This window comes from Perissodus microlepis, chromosome 7, assembly GCF_051167445.1.
Source record: "Perissodus microlepis isolate ML-2025 ecotype Zambia chromosome 7, ASM5116744v1, whole genome shotgun sequence".
Classification (NCBI taxonomy): Eukaryota; Metazoa; Chordata; class Actinopteri; order Cichliformes; family Cichlidae; genus Perissodus; species Perissodus microlepis.
Window position 1 is genome coordinate 4,508,014 of NC_140467.1, and position 18,295 is coordinate 4,526,308.

General features: G+C 41.5%; 1 protein-coding gene across 5 annotated transcripts in view; it reads right to left on the reverse strand.

Moving 5' to 3' along the window:
• Positions 1 to 1,164: 1,164 nt before the first annotated feature.
• mob2a (MOB kinase activator 2a) overlaps positions 1,165 to 18,295 on the reverse strand; it is a 54,520-nt gene continuing 37,389 nt past the window's right edge. For 3 of the 5 annotated variants that reach the window (XM_084932933.1, XM_084932931.1, XM_084932932.1), the window contains exons 2-5: positions 7,453 to 7,613; positions 5,905 to 5,998; positions 2,012 to 2,136; positions 1,165 to 1,638 (exon numbers count right to left, since the gene is read on the reverse strand). In XM_084932933.1, the coding sequence (XP_084789059.1) occupies positions 1,325 to 1,638; positions 2,012 to 2,136; positions 5,905 to 5,998; positions 7,453 to 7,613 (694 nt within the window). In that variant the 3' untranslated portion in view covers positions 1,165 to 1,324. Of the gene's footprint in view, positions 1,639 to 2,011; positions 2,137 to 5,904; positions 5,999 to 7,452; positions 7,614 to 8,031; positions 11,273 to 13,569; positions 14,884 to 18,295 lie in introns of those variants that run through there. The other 2 variants (XM_084932929.1, XM_084932930.1) reach the window with 2 other exon arrangements.

Consider the following 18,295-nt stretch of genomic DNA (forward strand, 5'->3'; position numbering starts at 1 on the left):
CCGCTTGTGATTCTTTGTACAGTAAAGTCCAAGCAGACTGTGCATTTTCTATACATGTGTAATGATACTGTTATCATTTCCAAAGTAATTTTTCCTCTGATATATATATAAAAAAGCAAATTTAAAGGGACTGGTAAAAATAAAATAGATTTTTATTTTGCACTGGAATTACTGGTTTAAACAGCAGAGCAGCGTCACACCATTGCCCTCACCTCTCACTCCATCCCTCTCTCCCCCTCTCTGCGCCTGCAGACATTACCTCATGTCTTTGTCCTTCTGTGCTGCTGGAGTGAGTGGGTGGAGATGGTGTTGGTGGGTTAAGGGGCTGCTGCTGTGTGAGACACCAGCAAACAGCTCTGATTCACCTTATACAGGCACCAATCTGTCTCAAAGTCTCGATTCTCTGATAGGATTAAATATCTCTCATACAATCTTTATATTCTCTTCTCCGTCTCCCTGTTTCTGTGGCATCTTCCACATCTTTGCTGCCCTCTAAAGGTAAGCTCTGGGATATTTTTGTTAAGGGGTTCCCCTGGTGATTATTTGACTATATTGTAGTTAAACACAATCGACATCTGTCTGAGCAGTCTGGTGAACAAGGGATAGAGAATGAAAATGAGTAGAGTCTCTCTGGCAGCAGTGACATATTCTCTCAGGTCCTGAGTAGGAAGCGCTTTAATCATCCCCCACATAAACAACCCAAAACAGTGATTGGCTAGTATCGCCCCGTCAGGCAGTAACATGGCTCCCTACTGGCTAGGGTAGTGGCCGTGCGCCTGTCGGCCGCCTCCCACTGCCGAAGGGGGGGAAGGACAAGCCCACAAGTCAGCAGAGACGCCTCTTCTCCACACATCAACAACACTGTACAATAGTAGGTCGAAGCAAAGCAGAGCCCCCCTTCCTGTACTGTATGTTAGGCAGAGGATAGAGGGAGGTGAAGTGCTGACAAACACACTGCACCTCCCTCTCAAACCAAAAATAAAAAGTCAACAAAAAGAAAATAAAAACCAAAAAATAAAACACATACTTTTTGTTCCTAGTTTAAATTGCAGAGAAGGTGGGAGGAATTTGTCCCTTGGAGGAACGCTCACGCCAATTCCTGCTGGCGTGACAAACCCCTCCCCTACCCACCACCCCAACCCTCCCCCTTGAAAAATCCCCCCTCCCCCCCCTTCCTTCCGGCTGGTTGGTTGGAGTTGTAGCGAAATATAAGGGTAGTGGAAGGTCTCTTAAGTCCTGCTTGCACCAGGGCCTGGCTGTCTGTCCTTCTCCATCTGATCTTCTAACACCCCCGCGGCTGCCGTTTCACCACCGCCCCCCCCGCTCATCTCTCCGTCACGTGGTTTTGTGAAGAAGGGGAGGGTGCTGTGGCGGAGGGGGCCGGGGTTAGTGCTGGCAGCGGGGCAGGGGTGCAGAGGATTTCGGACAGGTCGTCCATGATACAGGTCTCCTTGGGGTCGACCAGGTTGAATTCCCTTACGAAAACGATGAAATGTGCATACAGAGTGTTCAAGTGGCCCTGCAGTTCCAGAGCTACCGTCTCTTTAAAGTGCGCCCAGTAGAGGTGAGCCAGCACGTGGAACAGGTACCGGCAGATCTTCTTTACCAAGGACTCAAAGGAGTTGGGGAACTCTTTGCCTGAAGCGAGAAAAAGACAAAAACAGTAATAACTAAATGACTGAGCTTTTGGCAGTATTATGAACTGGCTCGTGTTGCCAGGCCCTGAATAAAATATTATAACTTGGTGTGAATGCAAAACTAAAGATGCAGCACTGCTGCAGGTTTGCATTAAAAGTGAGTTATTTAAAAAGTGCTGATAATATTCATTGCTTAGATAATCAAGTAAAAAAATCCAAAGACTCACAAAGCCTTTTGATTGCAATCTACAATTTCTTCCTGCCGTTACTCAATGGACTGCTGCTGATTTACGGTACCCTACGCTTCCACATCTGCACCAGCAGGGGGAAGTAAAGTGCTTTAACACTTCAGAGCTGCTCTGGCCCGCACTCACCATATTTTGTAGGAAAGATTTCCTCATCTGTGACCAGTTTCTGACAAAGACTCATTACAAAGTCTACATATTGTGGAGCAGTGCACTTCGTCTTCTTCCCCTTCTCGTCATACCAGTAGTATATTCTAGAAAGAGAGTAACACAGAGGAAAAGTCACAATCCCTGTTATTACAACAACATTAAGACATATGAATGGAGAACAGGATGTGATTACACAGCAGTGATCAGAGCTTTAATAATCATAATGAATGCTGCTGAAAGAATGTGTGTGGCTCATGTAGCAGCAGCAGCATTAGCTCAGACAAAAGTGTTTGCTAGAACAACAACAACAAACTTTATTTATATAGCACATTTAAAAACCAGTGGTGTACCAAAGTGCTTAACATGCAAGAGGGTAAGATGAAGTAACAGGGAAGGATGAGGGCTATGGTAAGGTACCAAAACGTGCTAGCAGGTTGAATGGCATTAAAACACATGAAGGCAAAATAATTGCATATAAAAGCATAAAAGAAGGCTAAGTGTAGAGGATAAAACAGTCAAAAAAAAATAAAAAATGAATTAAAAGTAATTAAGAATAAGCCGAAGATAAGAATAAGTGTTAAGCTAACTATCAAGCAAGCGTTAACTGGTAGAAAAGGCGAGGCTAAATAAGTGGGTTTTTAACCGCGATTTGAAGGAATGGATGGAATCAGACTCGCGTATAGCGATGGGGAGGTTATTCCATAAATCGGGTGCAGCCAAGGCAAACGCGCGGTCACCTCTAGTCTTCAGCCGAGATCTCGGCAGTACCAAGAGTGACTGGGAAGATGATCTTAATGCTCTAGTAGGGGTGTATGATCTAAGTAGCTCAATGAGGTAGCTTGGCGCTATATTGTTAATAATTCGGAAGGTAAGCAGCAGGATTTTGAATTGAATGCGGTAGAACAGAAACGAACAAGCAGGAAGATAAAATAACACAAGTGACAATTGACTCATGAAAAATCACCTGCTTGGTTTCCTCATCGAGGAAAAACCCAGCCCTCTAATCAGAGTATCACTGTATGACTGAAAGTGATACGTCAATCTTATGCACAACCCAGATATTATGTTTACATTTTTTGGCTACAGCGGATACCGTGACTCTGAGTTTTAATTTCCTGATCGGGCCACATTGCCTCTTGCTGACACTGATCCCCCGTCAGTCCTGCTGCTGGGCAAACATTTCCGTGGGGGCTGACCCAGATAACTGAATTGTAAGCGGCTGGCTTGGAAACATGGTTAACAAAAGGTCAAACGGGAGGTCAGCAGGCACCTTAGAGATAGATGAATGAGCCATGGGCGGCTTTTCGAGGGCTGTCAGGAGACGAGATGTTGAGACAGAAATGGCAAAATAACCACAGGGACCAGAGATGATCTCTGAGTTGGAAAGGCCAGTGAATAAGCAGATAAAATGTGAGTGCAGGTGTAGCGGTCTGCAGTGCGGCTGTGGGAGGCAGCAGGGCAGACATAACAAAACCTGAGGAATGTAAAGTGTCCACATAGCTGATCCTCCAGGAGACAACTACTGACCACAACAGCAGGACATGACACTTACAATACACTAACAGACAGACAGTCTAACACTGTGTGCATGTGGGAGACTGGCTAAACTACAAATATACCTGTGCTGCTAAATACACAGAGACAAGCAGACATGGCACAGATAACACAGTGACTTAGTCAGACCTCATGAACGGGGCACAGACAGCTTTTCAAATTTAATATGCTTTTGCTTAACCTTTAGTTTGTCTCTTTTATAGTGTCCTCGGTTTATAGTTAAGAAGAAAAAGAATTTCTAAAAAAAAATCAAATCGCTAAAATTGTTCCGAGTGTGTACAACGAGCGCCTGTAGAGATGTAAGAAGAAATAAAGATCTGATCACAAAACAAGATTAAATTAAGTAAATCTAATTGAGGATACTTTATAAAACATTACTTTATGCCTTTTTCAACTTTCTGTCTACTGCAAGTTTTGCTTCAATTGTATTTCTTAATTTCCTTCCTCACTTTTTTTTTTTTTTAAATACTGACTTACACAAAAACTGACTGTGCAGTGAATGTTTAGCTTCGAGCTAAGTGACTGGATAATGTTTTTTTTATTCTTTCCTAATGACGTACGTTTTTATAACAATGCTGAAGAAGTGGGTGTATTTTCAGAAACAGATTCTAAACTGGAAACATCTATAAGAACTCAACGTATAGTGAACACAGTGAGCACTTCTATCCACCCACCTACACAAAATGGGTCTAAATAGTTACCAAATGGTTCTGGTGCCTTCAGAGCTCATGGAAACATTTTCTTCCAAAAATAGTGCTCAGCTCTGCCCTTGGGCAGGGGCACTGACGCTGCTGCTGTGACTGGGCCTCAGTCAGTTTTAACCACAGAGGGTGGCGCGTGCCAGGTCCTGCATCGGCAGGAAAAGGCGGGGTGCTGGGCACCAGGCAGCAGAGAAAGGTGCAATCCTAAATGCTGGGCTTACATTTGGAGTTCAGACCATTTTCATTTTCACTCCAACTCTGCGTCTTTAATATTCAAGACATTAACTCACAAACAAAAACCTGTTAATCTGCTCCAACGCCTCCTCCGTTCACATACCGCAGGTGAAGCATGTTTGTCTTATTTGTCAGGGTGTGGGTTAGAAGCAGTAGCTTAAGGTGACAACAGCGGAAAACTCCATTGTCTGACAGCTGAACTCGTGATTACTGTCAAACACCAGGTTGTTTGTCGATCTCTCAGAATTCGGCTTGAGTGATTGCATTACTTACAATGTGTTAAGAGGTGTTTAGTGATTTTTGCGGTTTTTCAAAGGGTGGCTAATCTAGTTTTTCGAGCCTTCAGCAGACACAGGGGAAAAGAAGGCCTCTTTTTAAGAGTCAAGGCCTCATAAAAAGACTGCACCAAACCTCAACAGGGGAAGCAAGTTCAATAAATACTTAAGAGTTAGTCATAATCCCCTTGTGTTAACATGAGATGGATACACTTCTGTCAGGATTATCCTAAACAAACTAATGTAAAGATATGTCTAATTTACTGCACATAGTAGTGATGAACCAGTTTAGTACAAAAGGTATGGGTCTAAAAACGTGACAAGTTTCAAAAAATATCCTGTGTGGTGACTTCAGAGCGATAGACATTTCAGCCCCTGGACTGGAACCGATTGCTAACAAATGGCAAGAGATTAAAGGCAGACATCCTGGTGATACTTTGATCAGAGAATCAAGGAAATGTGTGTGTGATGTGAGTGTAATGATATTAGCAGGGTTCAGACGGCAGCAAAAATCACAGGCTGGACTGCAAGGCATTGAAGTTGAACCTGGCCCAGGCTACAGTTATTAGCATGTGGACTCTACATTTGCCAGACTATATCAGGTTTTCGTCTGTGCAAGCCAGTGATAATAATGAAAAGAGGAAAACTAGTGCTTAAAAAGGCCATGCCTTGGGTGCAACATCTAAGCACATCAAAGCACAGCAGCCCTAACCTTCTGTTTGTGAGGGGCAGCCAATCAGAAAAAAGTTGACTTAATGGGTGAGTGGCCTTAGAGGGCCCCTTCCCAGACCTGAGAACCTGGATGAAGGACTAGTGTAAAATAAGGATCATTTTTGAACTGCCAATCATGCTAATAAATTCACAAAATAATATGAAGCTTCAGATGAGCTGAACAGATCTCCTTGAAAGCTTTAAAATATGCACATTTCTATACTGTGTGGGTAGTTAGAAGACCGAGCACCTCCTCGGGGTTGTGAGTTCGCCCTTGCTGATCAGAGAAACGTTGCTTAATGAATTATCCAACAGGACACCAGATTTCTGATGAATAAACCAATAAGGGCTCTCCAGGTGAGTGATGAATAAACCAGAAGTGTGGGCGATAACTTACGTGTTGCAGGCCGTCATGGCTTGACAGATCTCCCCAGTGCAGAACTCTGAGATAGTGCTGTACTGAAGGTTGATAAGATTGAAGAATGTTGTTGCTGTGGGAAAGAGATGAGAGAGCACAAGACTGTTGGTCATCCACAACACAGGAATTATAACAACACTAATGCACAGGCAAATATTGGTATGCCAGTGGGTGAATGACCGTAAGAAGATATGTTATTGTCACGTTCTTCTTTGGCTCGTGAGGACACACCTAAAATTGTATACGCAATGCTTAGTGGGAAGTCAGAGTCACATGCGCACACACTAATTCCAATTACCACATCCTTCAAAAGATGTTTTTGTTTCTGATGCACACAAAGAATGGGAGGAGGCTTTGACAAGCATTCACCTAAAACAGACAGGTATTTTTGCTGCAAGGTAAAACTCCTGCACAGCCTTATACGTGTGCACAACAGTGTAACAAAGCAAAGCTGGGGTCTATAGGGGCTCAAGAAAACTATTCAACTGTCAACATGCTTGCAAGGCATGTTAGTTGTAGGAAAACCCGTCCATCTTACTTGTAGTGTGAGACTCCTTAAGTAATATGTCTTCTGTGACTGTGTTTTTTTAAAGCTTTGAACTACTAGAGGGACTCCCAATGTAATCATCTCTAACAACAGGAGACATAAATGCGCTAAATAAGGCAAAATGTCAACCGATTTTTACAAAGGAAAAAAGTAATAGAGTATTATATGATTTTCATTTAGATCCCTTGCTATTCCTATTAGGATTAAACTACCATCCCACTAGTTCCCACACATTTTTTCCCCTGCGCAACATAGAAGCCTGAAGTTGGAAAATATTTAGTATAAATGACATCATTATTTATTTGGTTACAAGAAAGAAAAAAAAATCTAAACATTGCTCCACCCAACTGAGTTTCCTGGAAGCTAAACCTCAGTCACTGATGGATATATGCAAGCTTGTATAACTTAATTTTTATGGTGAAAAACTTATCGGCATGTGAAATCACATCCCGTCTGTTGTTATGCAACAGTGTTTTATTAGCTAAAATAAAAAGGAAAGAAGAATTGCACCCCACCCCCCTGCACGCACCGTAGTGGTTTGGATATGTAACCAAAGCAAAGTCAAAAAGAAAGTCTGAGACTGATCCAGCTGCCAGGTCATAGAAAGCTGACTAAACTCCAGAAGCGACGCTCATAATGGCAAATATACATTCTGGTAAAGGCTGACACGCTGCACTGAGAGTGGCTGTAAATGGTGGCGTGTAGTGTTGCACCGGGAACAGTCTCTAAACTGTGCCAGGCCTGGATCATGTTAAAGGCTTAGCTCCCTTGTCCTACTTGTTATATCCAGGTGAGTGACAAGCGCATATAGATGTGGAAAGCAATTCCAAGCCCCCGAGAAAACATTACAAGTGGGCGTAAACGCCAAGCTCGATCAATGAATACGGACCTCACTAAATGTCTTTTAAATGCTGAGCATCTACAAGTGTCCAAATCTATTGTTCAAATTTGTCACGACTACCACAGTCAAAGGCACTCACTGTTGCTGGCTAGCCATTCGTTGAGATCTATCTCTCTGGGCAGCACCACCAACTCCTTAAGGTCGAAGTCCACCACGCGGACTTTCGTGAACTCTGGTTCCAAGTACTGTTTCTTCTCTTCTGCTGGTGGCTTCTTTCCATTTGGCTTCGTTTTGGACTTCCTGGAATATAGAAGACAAGAGGGCAGATTAATAAAATGATAAGGGTGCCGATAAGGCAAATACAAGATAAAGTGAAGCGGGAGAAGAAATTCACAAGTGCCTGAGATTTATGCCAGCTGTAAAACTACAGTTTAGTTTGAGTCTGTAAAGAATGAAAGTTGTTCAGGCTGAAAGTTGTTCAGGCTACAACCAGCTTTTCAAGATGAGCTGGTCAAATGATAAGCCAACAGTAAATATAGAAACAAAACAGCCCAAGTTAGTACTTCAGTAAAATTCAGCATAAAATAACTGGTATGCATCCAATGCATAACAGATTGCAAAAATATCAGTTACGAAACACAAACGTTCTGTGACTTTTCCATCGTTTGATTAACAGCAGCCTAAAGAGACCAAACAAAAGAGCCCTTTGTTACTGTACCTATCCTCCAACTCTGGCTCAATACCGAATGTTTGTAGAATAGCTTCTATAAAGGCAGCCATCTCCAACTCCTTGTACTTCCACTGTTAGTTTTAGCGCTGCAATGTGATATTGCACTCTGCCAGAGTTCCCAGGGCTGAGCCCTTTCTTCCCTCAGCTCCTGCTCAGTGAAGGCACTGCCTTCCTGGGTTAAAGGTTGAAAATCTTAACAAGCAGCAGACTTTGCGCAATCAACTGTCCACCCATCTTCCTTTTTCACAATTTTAAAAGTTAGGACTAATAATAACCAGCTTAATCTGGTATTCCATTCAAGCCTTTCCACACCCTGTAAAGATTATTACTCTTCTCGATTATACATGCGTCTTTATTTCGCTCCTACTTGCCAGTGCTACGCTGTTTTGGTTTGCTGAAGGACAAAGGAGGTTCAGTTTGCTCCTTAAATTTATTGTGCTACTGCTGACTTTCATTTCCAGCCTTCTTGAACTTATTGCAAATTCCCCTCATCCTCGTTTCTCCACAACCTCCAAACACAATGATCCATCAATGTGTTCTCGGCTCTTGCCTTCTCTCCTTTACTTCCTGTTCACAGCTCACCCCACTGGAGTTTACAGGAGGAAAGTTAATTGGCTTGTTTTTCTGCATGAAAAAGGGTATTAAATTCATGGAAGAAGAGCAAAAGAGAGCAGGCAGAAGTAGAAAGGAATGGAGCAAGGAGGGAAGATCAACACAGGCCCAGCTGATATCCATGGGAACTAATAAACACTTTCAAAACACGACTGGACTGTAAAGCACGAGGCCTCTTGGCCAGAGCTCCGTGTTCAAAAGCCTTTCACTGTTTAATTCCGTTCTCCAGGAAGCATCGCCCAGCTTTCCACCTCAGCAAACAAGGAAAGGCATGTCAACATAATACAGACAGATACAGAGCCCTGGAGCTTTTTACTTTGTAAATGTTTAAGACACCCCCGCCCCCATTTCCTTACATGTTCACTGTCTCCTAATTTATCTGTCAGACAAATGCTTAGCTGTAAACTGTCTTCTGGATGCGTCTGAAAACACTGAAAGACTCACACTTGCATAGTCACACTCGCAGACACACACACCAAAGGTGCTAAAGGTTCTTGTTTGTTGGGAAATTATTCGGATGTTTCCGTCAGGCAGTACCTGAGCTCGTTTTGGCATCATTTATAAAAAACAAAAGTAAAACCACAAAGACACTGGAGATTACACGCTGATGGTTAATTATTAATGACAGGCTACTTTCACCAGTTGCTCCACTCATCCGTCTTGAGGCATCTCTTTCTGTCCTTTCCTCCCATCCTTCTCTCCTCACAGCACCATTTGCACTGTACTTTGAATCTACGACGTAGGTACAGTGCAACTGTAAGCTGCAACTATCTAGACTTACTCTTGATTGTCCTGCCCAACCAGCTTTCAATTTACCCCACACTATGAACGGTACCGAGTCACATTTTAATTGCAATCTTTTTTTCACATTTAAAGTTCCTTCAAGTGCTTGTTTTTTTTCATATCTCCTTATCGCCATCTGCTTCCTTCCTCTAGCCAAAACAAACAGAAAATACCCCCCCTTCCCTCTCATGAGGGCACAGACAGATTCATGTGGTCTGTGTGGTTTTGCGCTGTAAGCTACATGTTCTATCACGTGAAAAAACTTTTCCCGACGAAAGAGCTTCATCTTTGGATACCATAAGCTCTCATAACTTTTCAAAGGTTTTGCTAAGCCTTTCAGAACAACTGGTCAGGTCCTGTGAAAGGATCCTTTTGAAAACATTGTTTCACTGAGCCATTTCCTGCCTTTCTTTTTGTAATTTCATAATTTTCCCACACAATTGCCTCCTCCAGTTCTTACGAATATTTGAGGATAAGGGGAGTTGATGGTCTGTAGCCATTAGTTTATTTTAGGATAAAGAAAACTTCCTCTTTGCCAGCACTCCTCCTTTCACACAACTTTCTGATTGGTAATGTTCTCCAAGGCAAGTTTTTGCCATAAAAGGCATCAGATGCCTCTTTCTCCTCGCCAGATCAGGGGCAGATCAGGGCAATCCAGAAGTCAGGAGTGTGGGGGAGAAAAGGAACATGTGCCTGGCACCAGCAGAAACAGGTCTACGATATGGCCTCATAATCGAGAGATACATTTAAACCTGATTTATATACGAGTGGATGGCGAGAAGCAGGAAGAAACACCTGCTGGTGTTTATCTGCAATGAAAACAAAAAGGAAATAGGGCTGTTATACAGGTTAGGCAAAGTTCAGTGCTGCAGAGCTGTGGAGTAACTGACCCGACAGCTGTTCAACTCCATCCGTTATCCACTCTCACCTTTTCACTTTTCCCAGCAATGCCACCTCCCCCACCATCAAGCCATCTTCTCTCACTACCTTTCCTCTTGTACAAGACCAAAAGTACAGAGCAAATGCACTGTGTGTGTCGCGCGCAGACACACACACACACACCCCTAGCATTAGCCCCCTTTTCCTTTTCACAGACAACCCAGCTGGTGACAACAGCTGTGTCGTGAGCCTGATCTCACCAAAGAAAAACTAGAAGAAGCAAGTTCTATCTGGTCTGAAAGACTGTTTGTGTAGACATGTGAGCATCAACCAAGCCAAACATGCATATACATGACGTGCAAATGTTAACTGCTGATTATTTTCTGACTGTGGGCCAAATAAATCCTGAATACGCTTGGTTCTTACAAAAGGCTCATCTAACAGAAAAGGAGGAACCTCTTGCAGGTACGCCAAAAGCAAGTCCATCTCATTACCAGAATCTGGTTCCAATTAATCGTGCCATCGGATGGGGCTACATTACCGCACCATCTTGGAGAATTAACTACAGTAGTTTCTCTAACACCATAAATTGGCGACTAAACCACTTCAGGAGTATTCAGAACATGTCAACTTCTTCTTTCCATAGTTAATCATCTCCACATCACCAAATCACTGACATTAATGCTTTAAAAAGAAAAACAAACATACAACATTTTCAGTTTTTACTGGTTCTTTCTGTGAGCTGAACACAAACAAAGAAAACCTGTTCAACAAAACCCATGTTCCTCTTGAGCCTCTGGCTCCTGGCGAGCAAGATATTACACAACTGTTGCTTGAATTGGCTTTTTGGATAACAGGGGTATCCAACGAGTGGCATATGGACGCTTTAATGCAATCTGGTCGGGTGACACTGACAATTTTTACCATTTTCTTTAAGACAGCTGCTTTCTATATGAAGAGCTTTGATCTGACTGATAAAAAAAAAAAAAAAAAAAATCAAATGCACTGGCACATTAAACAAAATATAAATATAAAGTAAAAAGTAAAACAAAAAAAACAACAACCAAAAAAACAAATCAGAACTGGCATCCACTGGAGGTCATACAGCGAGGAAATAAAGCCTTACTATGTGCCCAGACCTTAAACACACATGACAGTTTAAGGATCAAATCGTATATTGAAGTGCATCTCTAATTTATTTCTCATTTCTAAGCCCATTATTATACTAGTCAAGTTTAAAAAAAGAAAGAAAAAAAAAAAAAAGAGGTGTGATAAAACTCAGGATAATACTGAAATTTAATGATAAGACCAGAACAGAGTGAATGAACTCTGCTATTTTGTTAAATAAGCAGCTTTCTCCAAGTCTGCTGATCTATTTCAGGACTTAAATTAAATAGACCCAATGGCACCCTGCCCTGAAAAACCACAAAGAGGGAAAAAAGCAAGCAGTCTGAGCGCACCAAAGCTCCACCACAGCAGCCATTACAGAGCTTACAAAAGAGACTGACTTAAGGATCGACTAAAACTGAGGTTCATCCTTGTTAAGTCAGTACTGCCTTATTCAGAGTTAAGTATAGTTTTAATATTTTGCCAATTTTAGTTTTTGGACAAGAAAACAAAAACTACAACAGTGCAGCTGTCACCACTTAATCAACGGCTTTACTGGGGCTGAAAGCAGCCTCACAAATGAGTAAATGAGGACTGTAGCCAGGGTGCAGACCTAAACATATGTAAATGTACACACACACACACACACACACACACACACACACACACTATCTACTAGCCCTGTTCTAGCAACTTCTCCTTGTTATCCTATCAAACATCCCATTTACTGGCTCTCAGTCTACCAAAATATGCAAGGAACCCCTGTGAGCACCACATTCGAGCCTCATCATAACAACACGTGTAACAGGAATAGGGTTTGGGACTTAACCACCTGGGAGTGTAATCTTGAATTGATTGGAGCTTGTTATAGCTTTTGTTTTAACCAAACTTTGTGTCTTTGTTAACTCAAACAGGGTAATTTTATTTTGGTTTTACTCAAGATTTCTGAAACCATTCGCCCTCCCCGCAACCCCCCCCCCACGCGCAAATACATTAAGGCTGTAGTTTCTCGGTGATCAGCACATTTCTTGAGCACGGGGGTTGAGTTCGCAAGAAAGACGGAGCAGAAAAACTTGTTCTTGCAAAAGACAACATACTGTACAACAACACTTTCTGATGCTGCTCTTAATATCCAGCCTAGAACATGTTAAGCGAACCTACAATAGTGGAGAGTCCCCTCACTATCCCTCTCCACATCTTCACAAAACACCACAGGATGTGAGGCATGTGCCCTTTGGGCTGCTGCTTGAAGAGAAGCACACCTGGCCGAAGACTTGAAAAGTAACAGGAACCTTCATCACAGCATTAACATGACTGTCTGTCCCCTGGAGGAACACAGTCATAATGACTGTGGGCCTCTGACACAAACAGGGTAGAGACACATTTATTCTCTATAACTGGGGTAGCTCTATCACGTTGTATGACACGCAAACACACTGTTAACCCATATATTGGGGTCAGGCATTCCTCAGGTATTAAGTCTGCGCCTTCATATTATGACCTGTAGATAGCAGTAAAATTCTTTTTTATAAATTAAAAGGCTAATTACACATAACCTTGGCAAATATTTGACCTTTTATTCATTTTTACTTTAAGGGAAAAAAGGGGGTAATTATTTTCTGTGACTAACACAATTAAGTATGTTAAAATACTACAGGCGTCTTTAATAATTGATTAGACTGGATGAGAAGATAGTGTCACATTTCTCCTGCTCTTGTTGAGTCTTGCTAAGAGCTGCAGCGAAAGGAATTATTCGTTTTCAGGTGATCCTGATAATTTGCACTGACCCCAGAATCACAGGAGCCCAATACTTGTGTAATTACTGCAGACAAGAGGCAGCAAGTTTATCTTGATTTAACCACAGATTAGAGACTTTCTAGCTTTAGATACAAAAACAACAAATTAAAAAAAAAAACCAAACAAACCATATTTAACTGTTAGCGCTGCTGTAATCAGAAGGCGGTGAAATATGACGACAAAAACAAACAACAGGCAAAGTCGACGCGGGTTTTTGCGTCTTCGATAAAAGCAGCATTACGACACTAAAACAACACACTGCTTCGGCTTCATTAAAAGCAACAGCGCAGGGGAGACACTCAAGTGAATAGCAGATACAACACTTTTAAGTTAAAATATAAGTTTTACCTTAGTACTTTTCCAACTGCCTGGAGCACCATTTTGCAACTTAGTCCGGTTTTAGAGTTTTTCTGAGGGTGCATGACCTTCTTATCTCCAGAAAAGGAGTAAAAGTCTCTGACCATAGCTTAAAACATGGAGAGATGTCAGAGTCTCTCCTTAATACTGTTAAGCTGTAGTCTGCCTGTAAAAACACTACGTTGGGACTTATGAAAAGCTGTGACTCACTGTAGGGTAGAGAAAAAAAACGTTGTGAGCACACTTTACAGAAAGGCGCTCCTCCTCTATTGCTCTCGTCCAATCACAGAGGGGAAGAAACGTGCAAAAGGGGTGCGGTGTGGTGACGTCAGTGTCTGCCCATGTGGACGTGGTTCAGCCTTTCCCCAGAATTGTAGTTACAATGTAGCAACAGGTGGTCCGCAGGTAAACGACAAACACAATAAAAAGGTGTCGCTAGACTTTATATACCTGCTGTAATACAACGGATTTACACAAGCATGACCGTTTCTGGGTTTACAGCAGTGATACTGCATATGTATGCTTAAAGTTGTTAACTTTCACAAAATAAGTTCGTGCAAATATAACTAAAACCAATATATGCATTTTAAATAATGCTCAAACTCATCTGCCGACATTGAAAATTGTGGATGAAAAGCCTTGCAAGTGTAAGTAAAAATCGTTTATTTCTGTGTTAAAATAACCATTAAAACCTTCGTTCACTTTAATTGTCTTGCATGCTGTGCAACATTCCTCCTGTTCATTCTGAACTTCAACTGAGTCAATTTATGATAGGCTGGCAGCAGTCAGGCGAGTTCAGACATGCTGTAAAAGCTGAAGAACCAGTGAACCAATCAAACAAAGCCCACTTAAAAGCCAAAAGGAGATCTGTAAAAAACATCTGGAGGTTTCTTTGCATTTCTTATTTGAGATTTTTTTTTAAAGCACATGTATGATATAAATTCTAATTAAATTATCAGTAAAGAGCTGAAGCGGCAACACTTAAGTATAAAATGTGCTAGTGTAAATGAACACAGACAAGTGGAAGGTGTTCCATTCATGAGAAGATTACAACTAGTGTTACTAAGCTATCATTACCTCGCTGTTCTTCCCTCTAATTACTGCCTTACAACAGATGAGCCCTCTTATTCTCTGCTCATTTCACCGCCTCACTCCTTTACTGTCTGTTTTTGCTCCGTCTCCTCAGACAAAACTTCATGTGCCCGGCTATAGTATAGATTCATGCATGGACACAAATCTATGGGATTCTGTAGCGCTATGTGCATGCCTTGAGTTGGGGAATGCAGTTTTAAGAGCAAGATGAATGAGACTGTCAGAGTGTGTAAGGAATATGTAGTACTTGTTTATGGTTAACCCTTATATGATCCAAAAAAAAAAAAAAAAAAAAAAAAAAAAAAAAAAATATAGAAAGAAATTTTAAGAGACAGCGAGTAGGATAGGCACCTTTCTGCACCCACATCCTGCATACCACATTACGGGTGCACACGGAGTCTGGCTCTGGCCCCGATACCAGCTGTGAGGAGTCTGGGGAAGAGGGGAGAGAGACAGCGAGACAGAGACCAGAACAGGGCACAGACTCTGTTCTTAAGATGCTAATAATAGTATCAGCATGCCTCACCATAAAGACTACAGAAAGCGTTTAAAAAATAAAAGGGGGGGGGGGGGGGGGGGGGGCATGGGTGTCTGTCTTAGTGTGAGTAAGCAGGAACAAATAAATGAGCAGCTTAACCAGTCACTGTGTAAGCAAGAGGTAAGAAGGGGATATATAATCAGACGTGGGGGTAGTTTGTGTTGGGGCTGTGGCCGGTATGTTATATCTAGCTCATTATCAAAAGTCTACAGGTCTCAGGAAGATTAAAAAAAAAAAAAAAAAAAAAGTTCTAAATATCGCAAAATATACAGCAAATTTGCATCAAATTCTTGGTCATTTTCTGCTTGTGTTTACTGTCATTTCGGGAAGTCCTTCAAACTGCTAATAGTTTCATTCTCTTCATTCCCTTTTTGGTGTCATTTTAATGATGAAAAATAAAAGAAAAGAAATTTTATAATAATGTATTACAGGACATCATAAACACTGAAATCACATTTTTATGTGGTCTATCACAGTGTGATATTGCTGTGTTACATGTAATCATGAGAAAACAGTGTGTTGCTATAATGGAAATCCCATGCTTGAGGAACTTTCCACTAATTTGCTTCTAACTATTGGACCCAAGTGGTCACTGAAAATAGAAAACATCATTTGAGCGCTTGGCCTCGACAATCGCTTGTGGGAACAAAACGTTTAGCGAATCGGGGATAAAAGTTAGAGGAGGCAGCGCTTGTTAACCTAAAATAGACCCTTCTTTTACTAAACGGGCGATATGTGATCACGACTGCAGTCTGCAGCGCTGTGTGACCATGTGGATTCTGATGATGCACAAGTCGGACCTCTCTTATGCAACGTCTGACGTGAATGGAAACCAACTGCCACATTCCTTTGTCTCTCACACAGAGGTTTACTCTTCCCTCCCTGCTAGCGTCCTCCCCTTCAAATACGCAGACAAGGCTACCTGCTTTCAACAAAACAGATATTGCTGTAAATTACTAATAACACAGCAAAGCTCTCACAGGAAAGGTTGGATAGAAAAGGCCAAGTCCTGTAATGACCTGCCAGTAATGCAGATACAGGATCAAATTTCTATTCTCTGAACACACATCCATTTGTTTGTGGGTAAGGCATAGTTCTTGAGAAAGTGTAGCAACTTTTTTCCACTATAAAAAGGTTACGGATGTAAAATCCACAGCAACAACAATTTGCAGATTAGTTTAACAAGCAAAACCACAGAAAGACTGACTTTATCAGTACCTGGAAGCTGCTTGAAGGATGTTAAACTAATCAAAAACGACCACCCTGATTAAGAGATACCAAAGGATTGGATTTAATTACAAAACAGGACGCTTGTGGAAAAAAATAAAAGAATAAACGGAGGCAATTTATGGAAACACCGACATCACTGATACTGACAGATGCCTAATGAAGCCCTAATGTGATGTCGGTAAAAAAAACCCCAAACAACAACATTAAGCATGATAATTATAGTCAGAACTGATCAGACCAACAGATAAGAAAAATAAGCACTGTAAGAAATGTAAGATATTCATTCACCACAGCATTGACGTCATGAGCAACACAATGCATAAGGCAAGCCTATTCAAATGGCGGCCCGCGGGCCAAATGTGGCCCAGAAGCAACCTGCGAGTGGCCCTGCCTGTGGTCCTGGCAGAAACACAGAGAAAACGCAAAAAATTAATTCATTAATTAATTAAAAAATAATAATAATAATAATTAAAATTCCTACAGCGTAGTGTAGACTGTGAATGCAACACTCCTAGTAGCCTAGCAATATTTAACCCACAATGCACCATGATGTAAACATATTAAACAATCATCGTAATATATGATGCGACAACAGCATGTCTTTCTCACTCCAAAAGCGCAAAATTGACAATGAAAACTGTCAGTTTAACCCTGCCTGGACTGACAAATACTTATTCATTTTACCGAGTTTAATAATCTTACAACCGGAGTTGTACTACCATAGTGAGGGTCCTGTACAGCCCAAGAGAGAGCTGCAGCATCTTCCCTTCGTGTTTGCTTCTTGGCGAAGAAGAAGCTGAGCAGCTAGCATTACCCAGCAGAAGAAGAAGGCCTTTCACAGATTCTGAAACGGTGAAATACTGCATGCTGGCCGTGGTGGATGCGGTGAAAAGTGATGAAAAAATTAAAGTAAGTGTGACATCTGCTATTAAAAACGTAGCCCCGTAGGACAGTTCAAATATTCGTAGAGTTGAAGTTCTGGCGTCAGACGAGTTTGAAATGCTGTTAGATGACCTGAAGAAAACTGATGTAATGTCTATAGCAGGAGATCACAGACAGAACTGATAATGCACAGTTGTGCGTATATGTCCGTTTTTTGGATGGGAAATTGCTCGGCTTACTAACGTTAGAGGGACACACAGCTGGCTAAATAATGTTTGAGAAGATTTAAGCTCTTTTTGAGGAAAATGGTCTGGATATGCAGCGTGTCTGTATACTTGTGACGGATGGAGCTCCATCCATGGCAGGAAAAGTGAGTGGTCAGCGAAATATTTATTTTAATTTGAAAGGGAATTATCAAAATGTTTTTGTTATTATTATTATTATTATTTCAAATGTGCAAAAAATTGTTTAGTTATAGCTCCCTTTTTTTTTTTTAAATGGACCTTTTGGTGTGCATTTGTGAGAGGTCACCAGATTTACAGGGGAAAAGGAATAAAAAAATTACTTGTTTTTCAATACAGTTGTGTGGGTTTGAAATTGATCATGATCTGCTGCTTACTGGCTTCAAAAAAAAATATCTGGCCCAGATAAATTCCTCGGTTTGAAAATCTGGCCCAACTAACTTCATAGTTGAATAGCCATGGCATAAGGCATAGAGAAAATTCATATTTATGTGTTAAAATCTGCTGAAAGTTTTCATTATCACTAAAATGTTTTAAAGTGGAATACAAGATTCTGGATAAAACATGTTTGTGAACAGCGATCTCTGGAGCTGGCTCAACAGGTTGAGTCTGAAAGTCAGTGGACAAATTCCACGTATTTAAAACAAAGAAAACACTGATTCCAGGCCAGAGCTACATGAGTCACGACCATAGCAGATGTGCCTTGGGGCCTGGCAACAGACCAGTCCTGGTC